The sequence below is a fragment of the Phyllobates terribilis genome, unplaced genomic scaffold (assembly GCF_046119375.1).
Source record: "Phyllobates terribilis strain yellow unplaced genomic scaffold, ASM4611937v1 Scaffold_10__3_contigs__length_209671492, whole genome shotgun sequence".
Taxonomy (NCBI): Eukaryota; Metazoa; Chordata; class Amphibia; order Anura; family Dendrobatidae; genus Phyllobates; species Phyllobates terribilis.
Genome location: NW_027362770.1, coordinates 61,645,163 through 61,659,025, shown reverse-complemented (window position 1 = coordinate 61,659,025; position 13,863 = coordinate 61,645,163). Strand labels below are relative to the sequence as shown.

General features: G+C 42.2%; 1 protein-coding gene across 2 annotated transcripts in view; it reads left to right on the top strand.

The window, feature by feature from the left end:
• The window catches only part of VDAC1 (voltage dependent anion channel 1), a 45,823-nt gene that overhangs the window by 19,574 nt on the left and 12,386 nt on the right, over positions 1-13,863 (top strand). The window contains exons 2-5 of one of the 2 annotated variants that reach the window (XM_073649561.1): positions 2,073-2,145; positions 10,258-10,307; positions 11,369-11,521; positions 11,613-11,665. In XM_073649561.1, coding sequence (XP_073505662.1) covers positions 2,079-2,145; positions 10,258-10,307; positions 11,369-11,521; positions 11,613-11,665 — 323 coding nt within the window. In that variant the 5' untranslated portion in view covers positions 2,073-2,078. The remainder of the gene's footprint in view (positions 1-2,072; positions 2,146-10,257; positions 10,308-11,368; positions 11,522-11,612; positions 11,666-13,863) is intronic. The other variant, XM_073649562.1, reaches the window with a different exon arrangement.

Genomic DNA, 13,863 nt, shown 5'->3' with positions numbered 1-13,863 from the left:
CAGGACTTCCATCTTCTACCTCATAAAGCGATATTCATATATTGCATCATGTGACATTGGACTGTTCCCCTCCAGAACATTGCAGGACTTCCATCTTCTACCTCATAAAGCGATATTCATATATTGCGTCATGTGACATTGGTCTGTTCCCCTCCAGAACATTGCAGGACTTCCATCTTCTACCTCATAAAGCGATATTCATATATTGCATCATGTGACATTGGTCTGTTCCCCTCCAGAACATTGCAGGACTTCCATCTTCTACCTCATAAAGCGATATTCATATATTGCTTCATGTGACATTGGTCTGTTCCCCTCCAGAACATTGCAGGACTTCCATCTTCTACCTCATAATGTGATATTCATATATTGCTTCATGTGACATTGGTCTGTTCCCCTCCAGAACATTGCAGGACTTCCATCTTCTACCTCATAAAGCGATATTCATATATTGCATCATGTGACATTGGTCTGTTCCCCTCCAGAACATTGCAGGACTTCCATCTTCTACCTCATAAAGCGATATTCATATATTGCATCATGTGACATTGGTCTGTTCCCCTCCAGAACATTGCAGGACTTCCATCTTCTACCTCATAAAGCGATATTCATATATTGCATCATGTGACATTGGTCTGTTCCCCTCCAGAACATTGCAGGACTTCCATCTTCTACCTCATAAAGCGATATTCATATATTGCTTCATGTGACATTGGACTGTTCCCCTCCAGAACATTGCAGGACTTCCATCTTCTACCTCATAAAGCGATATTCATATATTGCATCATGTGACATTGGACTGTTCCCCTCCAGAACATTGCAGGACTTCCATCTTCTACCTCATAAAGCGATATTCATATATTGCTTCATGTGACATTGGTCTGTTCCCCTCCAGAACATTGCAGGACTTCCATCTTCTACCTCATAAAGCGATATTCATATATTGCATCATGTGACATTGGTCTGTTCCCCTCCAGAACATTGCAGGACTTCCATCTTCTACCTCATAAAGCGATATTCATATATTGCGTCATGTGACATTGGTCTGTTCCCCTCCAGAACATTGCAGGACTTCCATCTTCTACCTCATAAAGCGATATTCATATATTGCATCATGTGACATTGGTCTGTTCCCCTCCAGAACATTGCAGGACTTCCATCTTCTACCTCATAAAGCGATATTCATATATTGCATCATGTGACATTGGTCTGTTCCCCTCCAGAACATTGCAGGACTTCCATCTTCTACCTCATAATGTGATATTCATATATTGCTTCATGTGACATTGGTCTGTTCCCCTCCAGAACATTGCAGGACTTCCATCTTCTACCTCATAATGTGATATTCATATATTGCTTCATGTGACATTGGTCTGTTCCCCTTCAGAACATTGCAGGACTTCCATCTTCTACCTCATAATGTGATATTCATATATTGCTTCATGTGACATTGGTCTGTTCTCCTCCAGAACATTGCAGGACTTCCATCTTCTCTCCTCTGCAGCCGAGGTCCTCAGATTCATGTGACAGGTGTGCGGGGCACATCTGGCCGGCTCTAAGCTCTAGCTCTGCTAGATTGTAAAATGGCAGATTACCCAGAAGGCATTAGAGGCGGCCAGCCATGCGTGCGTGATGAATCCGTCCTGACATTCTGCTTGGATAAGAGAAGCTTTGGCTTTGATTCATCTTCATTTCCTCTATTGTTTCTCCTTTGTGGCTATTTGCAGCAGCGCTATACGTGACTCCTTGTGTCTGGGGGAGGATATAGGCGCTGTATACTTTACATGACATACCAGAGCAGGTGCACCAGTGTGACGAGTGGGAATAATCTCAGCGTTAGTGTGGGGAACATAAATGTATCCTTACATATCGGCCCCAGTATGGTGAAGCCGCTCATACAATACCCGCTCCATCCAATCAACGTTCATATGTCTTCCATAAGCCGGCAGAGCAAGGAGGGGAAGGTGTGCGGTTTGTGTTTGGCTCTTTTTTCTGTCTCACTATTCATGTGAACAAATGGGAATGTTTCTTCTGGATTTTTTTTTTATTATTATTTCTTTTATTTTTTTTAGTAGAAAATGGCTATACCTCCGTCTTATGCCGACCTTGGAAAATCAGCTCGAGATGTATTCACCAAAGGATATGGTAAGTTCTTATAAGCATTCAACAATTTCCTGTACATTTTATAAAAATGCAGAGCGCATAAATTCTTACCAATACAGTGGCTTGCAAAAGTATTCACCCCTTGGCTTTTTACCTGTTTTCTTACATTACCACCTGTGTTTAAATATTTTTGTAATCCGATTTGTGTGTGATGCATCAGCACTAAATTGTCTAAGTTGGTGAAGTGAGGAAGATATAGGCATAAATTACATGTATGGGATCAAATAACTAAAACTTGGCATGTGCATATGCATTCACCCCTTTTTTCGATGAAGCCCCTAAAAATTTCTGTTGCAAGCAATTACCTTCATAAGTCACATGCCTAGTGAAAAGAAGTCCACTTGTGTGCAATCTAAGTGTCACATAGTCTGTCAGTATATGCACACCTTTTCTAAAAGGCCACAGAGGCCGCAACACCATTAACCCCTTAACGACCATGGGTCTTTCTGTTTTTGTGTTTTCCTTTTTTGCTCCCCTTCTTCCCAGAGCCAGAACTTTTTTAATTTTCGTTCAATATGGCCATATGAGGGCTTATTTTTTGCGGGACGAGTTGTACTTTTAAACGCCATCACTGGTTTTACCATATCGTGTGCTAGAAAACGGGAAAAAAAATTCCAAGTGCGGTGAAATTGCAAAAAAAAAATGCAATTCCACAGTTCTCCAGGTCATTACGAGTTCGGAGACACCAAACATGTACAGGTTCTTTTTTATTTAAGTGGTGAAAAAAAAATCCAAAGTTTGCTAAAAAAAAAAACGCCATTTTCCAAGACCCATAGCGTCTCCATTTTTCGGGATCTGGGGCCGGGTGAGGGCTTATTTTTTGCGCGCCGGGCTGACATTTTTATTGATACTATTATGGGGTAGATCCGATGTTTTGATCGCCCGTTATTGCATTTTATTGCAATGTTGCAGCAACCAAAAAAATGTAAATCTGGCGTTTAGAATTTTTTTCTCGTTACGCCGTGTACCGATTGGATTAATTCTTCTTTTATATTGATAGATCGGGCGATTCTGAACGCGGTGATACCAAATATGTGTATGTGGGGTTTTTTTTTTTATTATTTTATTTTGAATGGGGCGAAAGGGGGGTGATTTAAACTTTTATATATTTTTTATTTTTTTAATATTTTTAAAAAGATTTTTTTTACACTTACTGCATGCTTCAATAGTCTCCATAGGAGACTAGAAGCAGCAGTTGTCTGATTGCTTCTACTGCATACTGGGGATCAGCAGATCACCTGTATGCAGCAGAAATGGTCCTGTGCTATGAGCGCCGACCACTAGGTGGTGCTCATAGCAATTGAGACATGACAACCAGAGGCGTCTGCTGCAGACCCTGGGTTGTCATGCCCACCCATTGATGACCCGCGATCACGTGACGGGGTCACCGATGGGCAGGGCTTAGGACGCGCTTCCGGAAGCTCGAGTTAAATGCTGCTGTCAAACAGCCGCGGGTGGATCGCGATTCCACCCGCGGCTGTTGCGGGCACATGTCAGCTGTAATAATTAGCTGACATGTGGTCGGTTCAGTGCGGGCTCAGCGCCGGAGCCCCCGCTTAACCGGCCTTTCCGACCAGGTGTGGACTATTACTGACCTGGTCGGAAAGGGGTTAAGCAAGAGGCACTACTAACCAAACACCATGAAGACCAAGGAGATATCCAAATAAGTCAGGGACAAAGTTGTTGAGAAGTACGAGTCAGGGATGGATTATAAAAAAATAACTAAAATAAATATCCCAATCTCTGATCCCTCCGAACACCATCAAATCCATTATCATCAAGTGGAAAGTGCATGGAGCCACAACAAGCCTGCCAAGAGAGGGCCGCCCACCAAAACTCTCAGCCTTGGCAAGGAGCGCATTAGAGAGGCAGCACAGAGAACAAAGGTAACCCTGAAGGAACTGCAGAGATTGGAGTGTCTGTCCACACGACCACAATAAGCCGTACACTCCATAGAGGTGGCCTTTATGGAAGAGTGAGCAGAAAAAAGCCTTTACTTACACAAAATGGAAGGCTCATTTTGAGTTTGCCAAAAGACATGTGGGAGATTCCCCAAATGTATGGAAAAAGGTACTTTGGTCAGATGACCAAAATTGAACTTTGGCCACTAACGTAAATACTTTGGCGCCAAACCAACACAGCTCATCATCCCAAGAACACCATCCCCACAGTAAATTATGGTGGTGGCAGCATCATGTTGGTGTTTTTTGGCAGCAGGGATAAGGAAAATGGTTCGAGTCATTGGGAAGATGAATGGTGCAAAATACATTGGTATTCTTGAGCAAACCTGTTTTCAGTCTGTCAGTGATTTGAGACTGGGACGGAGGTTCACCTTCCAACAAGACAATGACTGAAAGCAGACTGCTAAAGCAACACTTCAGTGGTTCCAGGGGAAATGTGTAAATGTTTTGGGGTGGCCTAGTTAAAGCTTAGACTTTAATCCAATTGAGAATCTGTGGTCAGACTTGAAGATTGCTGTTCACCAGAAGAAACCATCCAACCTGAAGGAGCTGGAGCAGTTTTGTCTTGAGGAATGGGCAAAAATCCCAGTGGCAAGATGTGGAAAGCTCATAGAGACTTATCCAAAGCGACTTGCAGCCATAATTGCCGCAAAATAAGTCTCTAGAAAGTACTGACTTTAGGGGGGTGAATAGTTTTGCACACTGAAGTTTTCAGTTATTTTGTCCTATTTGTTGTTTTCTTCACAATAAAAAGAAAGCCAAATGTTCACAGTTGTAGGCATGTTCTTCACATGAACTGATACAAACACTGAAAAAGAAAAACAGTGAAGTTGCCGGTTTTGAGGTAGCAAAACAAAAAATGCCAAGGGGGTGAATACTTTTGCAAGCCACTGTATACACTGTGAAAATACAGTGCTAGAAAGCTGATCATATATAGTGTGCAAAGAGATGGAAAAAAAATCTTGTGTTAATGGCAGAGAAATGTATCCCACCTATTAGTGTTATCATATTGCTTCGGAAACATAAGTTACATGGGAAATCTGGCCTTATAAATGTTTATAGGGTAAAATAATGTCCCTCACTAGTCTGATGGGATCAGCATCCTTTGGGGGCATCACTTGAGCGCAGCAGCTAATCAGCAGCCACTGATTGGCTGAAGTGTCACATTTTACCCTACCTAGAAGGCAAAAATGTAAGGTAATATCCAGTTCAGATCTTAAATTGGATTCATTTGTTTGTTTAGATACTATATAAATGGCCTTCAAGGTAAGAAAAGTTGGGGACCCCTGCCCTAGATCATAACACAATACATAACAATGTGTCTTTCATCTGTACTAAGTTTCTTTTGCCGTTCCCTCCGTTTACAGTCCTCAATGTTGCCCATTTTTTGATGCTTTTTCAAAATCACTTGAACACCACATCTTGAAACCTGTTTGTTTTGAAATCTTTCCCTGGGAGAGACCTTGCTGATGCAGTATAACTACAAGTGCATCTCACTAAATTAGAATATCATCAAAAAGTTAATTTATTTCAGTTCTTCAATACAAAAAGTGAAATATATAGAGACTTATATGGAGTCATTACAAACCGAGTGATCTATTTCAAGTGTTTATTTCTTTTAATGTTGATGATTATGGCTTACAGCCAATGAAAGCACAAAAGTCACTATCTCAGTAAATTAGAATCTATATATATAATCGTCTTATCCCGTCTGTCTGTCTGTCTGTGTGTCTGTCTGTCCAGGAAATCCCGCGTCGCTCATTGGTCCGGCAGCAGCCAATCAGCGCCGCGGGATTTCTGAAAAAAGATGGCGGCCGTTAGCGGCTCATCTGCGGGACGGAGCTGAGCGGCGAAGCAGCCGGGAGATGACCGGCTAGAGGCGCTCATCTCCCGGCCGGTACCAGCAGAAAGAACCCGACCGCCGGACCAATCTGCGGGACGGAGATGCAGCCGGGAGATGAGCGGCGCGAGGCGCTCCTCTCCCGGCCGGTAGCAGCGGAAGGACCGCCGGCGCTTCTGACCTCCATGCGGAAGGGAGGACCGGGGGGCGCCGCTGCCTGTGCGGATACTTCTGCTGCGAGAACCTGGGACAGGAGCGGGCGCTCGCAGCAGAAGTATCCCGACCCGCAGCGCCGCTCCCCGGTCTTCCTTTCACTCCCTAGCCGCTGATGCCCCCACAGTATCCGCATGGTGTTACAAAGGTCCCGACATTTGGGTTAAAAATCGCTGATTGGTCGCTGGCGCTGACCGCGACCAATCACCGATTTGGGCGCCAAATTTAAATATCGGCCGCGACCAATCAGCACAGCGGTGTTTAAATGTGGAGCCAAGATCGGTGATTGGTCGCTCATGTCCCGGGTTCTCGCAGCGGAAGTAGCCGCACAGACCAATCAGCAGTATTGTCGCCAAATTTAAACACCTCTTTGCTGATTGGTCGCGGTCGCGACTAATCAGCGATTTTGGTGCCAAATTTAAACACTCTCTCCATTCCTCACTAACACGGTTCGCTGATTGGTCGCGGGCGGCGGCCGCGACCAATCAGCGATATTGGCGCCAAATTTAAACAACGCTCTGCTGATTGGTCGCGGTTGCCGAACGCGACCAATCAGCGGTTTGGGCGCCAAATTTAAACTCCGCTCTGCTAATTGCGCCCCGTTGGCCGCATACCTATTCTAGAGTACCCGATGCGTTCGAATCGGGCCACCATCTAGTACTTTATAACACAGCTTGAAAAATGTTTTTAAAATCCAAACTACTGAGGTGTTATGGAAGCCCAGGTTGCTTTGATAGCGGCCTTCATCTCATCTGCATTGTTGGGTCTGGTGTCACTCATCTTCCTCTTGACAATACCCCATAGATTCTCTATGGGTTAAGGTCAGGCGAGTTTGTTGGCCAATCAAGCACAGTGATACTGTTGTTTTTAAACCAGGTATTGGTACTTTTGGCAGTGTGGACAGGTGCCAAGTCCTGCTGGAGAATGAAATTTCCATCTCCAAAAAGCTTGTCAGCAGAGGGAAGCATGAAGTGCTCTAAAATTTCCTGGTAGGCGGCTGCACGGACTTTGGTCTTGATAAAACAGTGGACCTACACCAGCAGATGACATGGCTCCCCAAACCATCACTGATTGTGGAAATTTCACACTAGACCTCTAGCAGCTTGGATTGTGGCCTCTCCACTCTTCTTCCAGACTCTGGGACCTTGATTTCCAAATGAAATTCAAAATTTACTTTGCATTTACTTAGTGTCAATGACTGCCTTCTGGACATCTGTCAAGTCAGCAGTCTTCCCCATGATTGTGGAGCCTACTGAAACTGACTAAGGGACCTCTTTAAATGCTTAGGAAGCCTTTGCAGGTGTTTTCTGTTAATTATTTTAATTTACAGAGATAATGACCTTTGTGTTATCATTGCTTGTAAGCCATAATCATTAACATTAACACAGGTCAACACTTCAAATAGATCACTCTGTTTGTAATGACTCTATAATACATGACTTTCACTTTTTGTATTGAAGAACTGAAATAAATTAACTTTTTTTATGATATTCTAATTTAGTGAGATGCACCTGTACCTTGTGTCTTGTTGCTGTGTTCAGTCTTGCCATGGTGGCGTGAAACTGTCTTAGGCTATGTGCCCACGATGCAGAAATGCTCCGGATTTTTCCTGAGCGTTTCTGCATCTACCTGGCAGAAAAACCGCATGCGGATTGTACATGAGTTTTTTCAGCCAGGGACAAGCGTATGTCATGCGTTTTGCACGCGGGTTGTGAAGCGCCTTCCAAGCGATTTTAGCATCACTTGGAAAGTGCTTGACAACTTGGTCACACTATATAAATCCATGCAACCGGCATGGATTTTATATAGTGTGACCAAGTTAGTTAAAAAAAAGAATAAAAATGGTAAAAAAATAATAAAAAACATTATACTTACCTTCTGATGGCCCCCGGTTTCCTTCTCCGGTCTCTACTGCGGCTTGCGATGGTCTAAAAGGACCTTCCATGACGTCATTTAGTCATGTGACAGGTCACGCGACCGCCGACGTCAGCGGTTGCGTAACCCGTCACATGACTAAATGACGTCATGGAAGGTCCTTTTAAACCATCGCGAGCCGCTGGGGAGCCAGGATGCACCATACAGGAGACCGGGGGCCATCAGAAGGTTAGTATAATGTTTTTTTTTTTAATTTTAAATTCTTTTTTTTTTTTTTTTACAGTTTCTATGGTACCTGGGTCTGGAAGAGAGTCTCCTGTCCTCCACACCCAGGTACCATCTGCACATTGAATTGCTTAATATCCGCATGTGCACATGTACTCATGCGGATACTAAGCGATTCAGCGCAAGTCGATGCGCCGCGATTACGCAAAATAATTGGTAGTGCTGCGGATTTCTCCGCAATGATAATCCGCAGCGCTTCTACCAAGCTTTTTTTAAGCGTTTCTGTGGCGGAATTGCCGCTGTGGAAACGCTTAAAAAACGCATAGTGGGCACACAGCCTTACTCAACCTCACCTTTTGTAGCAGAGTTTGGCTGTTCTTCACCCAGTTTTAAGCCTTCTACATATGACTAAAATATGGTATACTATGACTTTAGACAGCAGATGATATGCAAAATAATGACTGGTATATATACTAGGACTACAGAACATTGGATGTTACCCCAATAACATAGGCTGTATATAACATTGGATATTATAGCAGTTTCATATAATGGTGTATATAAAATTGTGTTTGTGTGCACACTATATTACAGAGTGTACATGATGATATATGACCGGTATAGGATATACAGAAGATCAGATATTATACGTATACAGGATAATATGTGAGTAGTATAATATCTGATATATTCTACAGTGATAGTATAATGTATATCAGTCACAAATTGTCTGTCACATACATAGCATATGCAAGTTATCAGATGTTATATACAGGATAATATATGACTAGTATTGTATGTGATGCTCATAATATAATATACACCAGTCATATTACCTGTATACAATAAGTGATGTACCTAAGTTCCGGTTCCTGATCAGTCTTGTGTAGTCTGTACAGTCCGGTCTACAGTCGCTCTGCGGAGGTTCGTTGGGAGTCCGATCGGGTGATGCTAGAGCCCGAGCCCTCACACTGACAACGTGAACCCATCTGTATGAAGGTTCAAGCTGCAGCTAGAAATCGCATTAGGTTGCTTTAAATTTTGCAACTTTTGTTGTTTTCACGCCAGCTTTGGCTAGCTCATCCAAAGTAGGGGAAGCGTTCTGCCGCCTCCTCACTTTATAAACCTCTCCCCGCAGCATCGTCCCGAGGTCTGTCTTTCACTGTCTGCAGCGTTGTGCCACACACTCCATGGCTTCCTCTCACCCCGATATTGGCTTACTGTGGCCGAGCTATGATCAAACTTTCAATTCTGACCAAAATCTAATTGTGAAGAAGACAAACAGCAAATTCATTAAATTAATTTTATTAATCGCCCTCCCTAAGTGGCAGTGATCTAAATCAGTCTTCCCCAACTCCAGTCCTCAAGGCCCACCAACAGGTCGTGTTTTCAGGATTTCCTTAGTATTGCCTGTGCAGGTGTTGGAATTATCACCTGAGCAATACTAAGGAAATCCTGAAAACATGACCTGTTGGGGAACACTGAGCTAAATAATAGGGCCCAGATGCATTTAGCCACACCCAGGGCACTAACCCCCTTCATTTGCATATCACAATAAAGTTGTTTTTTTGGGGGGAATTGAGGAACAGGTTTAAAATCTAAAAAAAATATTTTTATTGTTTCCCATCTCCTACAAGGCTATAGTTTGAAGTGTAAATTTAGGCTGACAGAATCTGTTTAACAAGTAGCTACAGACAGGGGGCTTCATTGTTACCCTCATGGCCCCTTGGCTTGTCAGTTTCAATTTCGAGACCTGATCCTCATTGCAGATTCCATCATATATAGGTTATGGTACCTATGGCTTGTGACCAGTAATATACAATATGATCGTATATACCAAAAAATTATATCTTGGGAATAGTCACCATTCTAATGGCTGTCATCCAGAAAAGGCTCAGAGTATCGAGCTGAACGTTTACCTTTTTTTAGATATTGATTCCATAAATATCATTCTTTTCCAATATATCTCTTCTCTCTTAGGCTTTGGATTCATAAAGCTTGACTTAAAAACAAAATCTGAAAATGGACTGGTAAGTTGAAGCTACATTTCCATCGTGTAATTGCAAACACAGTGCAAAAAGGGAATAATAAGAAGAAAGCATTACTAATTTTACACATTTGAAGGCACCTTTAAAGGTACTCTGTCAGCACAGGATGACTGTTGATAGAAAAGCAAGTACAGGCGCTTGGTGCACCCTTGGTGTGGCCAAACATTTAAATGCACCATTCCAATTACTTATTTTCCTTCCCCTTGTCTCTTCTTTGATTGATAATGCTGTCTTTATAAAGCCAGAGAAGGGCGGAGATAGATGTAAAACAAGCAGGTGGGAAGTTGGACTTACGGTTAATGATTGGCCCCGCCATGAAGCACCGAGCACCTGTACTTGGTTTGAACAGTCATTCTTTGCTGATAGTCCCTTTAAATAATTTATTAAAAAAAAACATAAGGCTGCGTTCACATGTTGCTGCAAAAATACTGCAGTTTTTCCTAGATTTTTATGGTGATAATACAAGTTGGATCCTATGAGTCATAGTGGCATGGTGCTTCCCTTGGATTACTCCAGGGATCGGCATGGGTCACTTTCGTTGGTTCCCTAAGCTAAGCAGACCTTGCTTGCAGATCATATTGACATGCCACCGCGTGAGAGGACTTCTTTAACCTAAAGTGGCTTATGTTTTTCACATGCTGTAGATGTGAAGCTTCCTACCATATCACTGGCAGTGTGTGAATATCCCCTATATGTTATGCAATGAAGGAAAATAATAAGGGTTCCTTTGTATTGAGAATCACAAGGCTAAATAACTGTAAATGGTGAGATATCACATTAGTTTTGGGCTTGGTGGATCTGTCCTGTTTGTAGAAAAATAGAAATTTATCACTGTTATATTTGTACTTATATTATCAAAGCTTTTCTATATACATTGCTCCAATTACAGGAAAATATTACTAAAGTATTAATGACAGCAATGTATACACACACCTCCAGAAGTTATAGTATTTTATAAATGAAGCACTCAAGGTCAGGCAGGTATGAGAAAGCTGATACAATTATGAGATGCACATTTATAAGGCTATAATCATCTTTTCCAGGAATTTACAAGTTCAGGTTCAGCAAATGCGGAGACCAGCAAAGTCAGCGGCAGCCTAGAAACCAAATACAAGTGGTCAGAATATGGACTGACGTTCACCGAGAAGTGGAACACGGATAACACGCTGGGCACTGAGATCACTATAGAAGATCAGGTAAGGAGGAGACGGGCAGTGGAGTAGATGCACATTACTCATCTCTATCTGACCAGTGTAAATGCAACTAGTCCATTTCTTTTCTGTTCAGCTTGCAAAAGGATTGAAGTTGACCTTTGACTCGTCGTTCTCTCCTAATACTGGGTAAGAAATAACTGTATAACTATGTCTGCGCTCGGATTCCTTGCCTGCTAATATATGTTTATTGATTGATTTAGGTTGTGATATCCTCTTGGGCTTTGTGTCAGTGTCTCATTCCCTTAGTTAGGCCATAGTGGTGTCACGTCACAGGTTTGCGGCCCAACTCCTCCTTACCATGCTGAACCTATATGACAGGTGATCAAGCTGGTTGGATTTCATCCCGTCTAATCCTCTTCTTTCACCTGACATAAGTGCCGTATGAGGTGTTTGGCAGCTTATAGCTCTTCCTCCATAGAAGTAACCAAAGTAGAAAGAAAGCAGATGGCACAACAGCCATACAGCTGTTTAGTGTTTATGATCAGGAAGGCTATATGGCAGACATAGATCACACCTAACAATATCATAGTCATAATTTGAAAATATGGCAGGTTGCCCTTTTAAGAGCTTCCAATAGTGTCAGATCAGTAGATATTCATCCGGCAAAATGGGCGGTGTCTTCAATGAAGAAAAAACCTGGGAGTCTGAATTGAAACGTAAATTGATGTGCATGCAAAGTGTAAATGCATGTTCACATAAGGCCACTAGACAGAGAAAAACCAAAGACAAGCAAAATACCCAAATACCTGGAAGTAAATGGATAAATCGCACAATGCATAAAAATAATGATAAATAATAAAGGGTATTTAGTTAATATAATTTTTATCAAAATAATGTAAAAGCCATTCCGCCACGTCACGGCAACCCTTATGGAACAGTCCTAACTCTAATATTAAAACCTTACCATTTGTCAAGTGACATACATATGGATAAGGGCAGAGAGACTGAACTCTTAGTAGAAGCATGGACCTGAGAGGCAGAATGAACCTTACAGCTCAGACAAAGGGCGGCCACACCCTTATATGCACTGAAGCACACTAAACTACAAAGAAAAAACCTGGGAGTCTGAACTGAAACGTAAATTGATGTGCATGCAAAATGTAAATGCATGTTCACATAAGGCCACTAGACAGAGAAAAACCAAAGACAAGCAAAGTACCCAGCAAAATTTCGGTGTCATCAATGAAGTAGAGTAGATTTCTCCATTGTATGACTTGAGTAGGCCTCCCTATTCTCCTAAGCTCTTAAAGGGTTGTCTCTTGACGAATAAAGATAATTTGCCCGTTTAGGGAATGTAAACACCATAGAGGGCAGCCCTTCTATGAATGAGAATTAAGAGTTACTTTTTTCCAAGAATTTGACCCAGAAGGTGGCAATGTTCTGACAGTATACATCTTTGAGCGGTCTAGGTCAGCTCACTGAATACGGTGCAGTTGCTGACTGTGTTACACAGCCGGCATCTGATTCTAACAGTAGGCATCTCAGCTAAACTCCAATCACTGCTATTAACCCTTTCAATGCAGCTGTCAATCTCTGACAGTGCCATTTAAGGTTTGCAATCATGCATTGGTATCCTTTCTAGTGCCAGTCAACCATCCCCCTACGACTTGATCGTTGGGTGCTGCTAAGGGGCCTACTGGAGGCGCCCATCGTTATTGTTTTGTCACTCCTGTGGAGCCCAGCCAAAGACCGTTATTTGTCCTATATGCAGCAATACTGTTGAAGTCTCCCATGAAGACTAAAAAATTAAGTGTAAAGCTAAAGAAAAAAAGGTAGTATTACAATTTGTATCATCCTTTTCACCACTTTAAAAATAAAGAAATAAAAAACTGTATGTAGCGCAAAATGTTATTATTAAAAACCTATAGGTTGACATTTAAAAAAACAAGCCCTGACAAGTTTAGAATGTATTTTAAGCCACTAAAAAAACCTCTCTGTTTGGTATTGCCATATTTATACTGACATGGAGAATGAGGTTACCAGGTCATTTTTACCATACAATACTCAGAATTGCAGTCATTGAATTGGAGAACATGGTGATTATTCTAACCCCATGTGTGGGTCTTACTTCTAGGAGCTTTACATATTGGTGATTTCTGCCATGCATTTTTACAAAAATCTAATTAGTATGACATAGGAAGAAAAGTTTAGTTTGCCTGCAGCCACACTTCCTTCATCCTTCTCTGCAGCTCACTAAAATGCCATCTCAGCCTGGCACTGAAGGTCTGATTCCTGTAGTATTCCAGAAACTGACCTGATTCGCATACTTTCTAACTTTCCATCCATTCTTTTTGAGTGGGTAGCTAATCTCCGTTAACATTCTA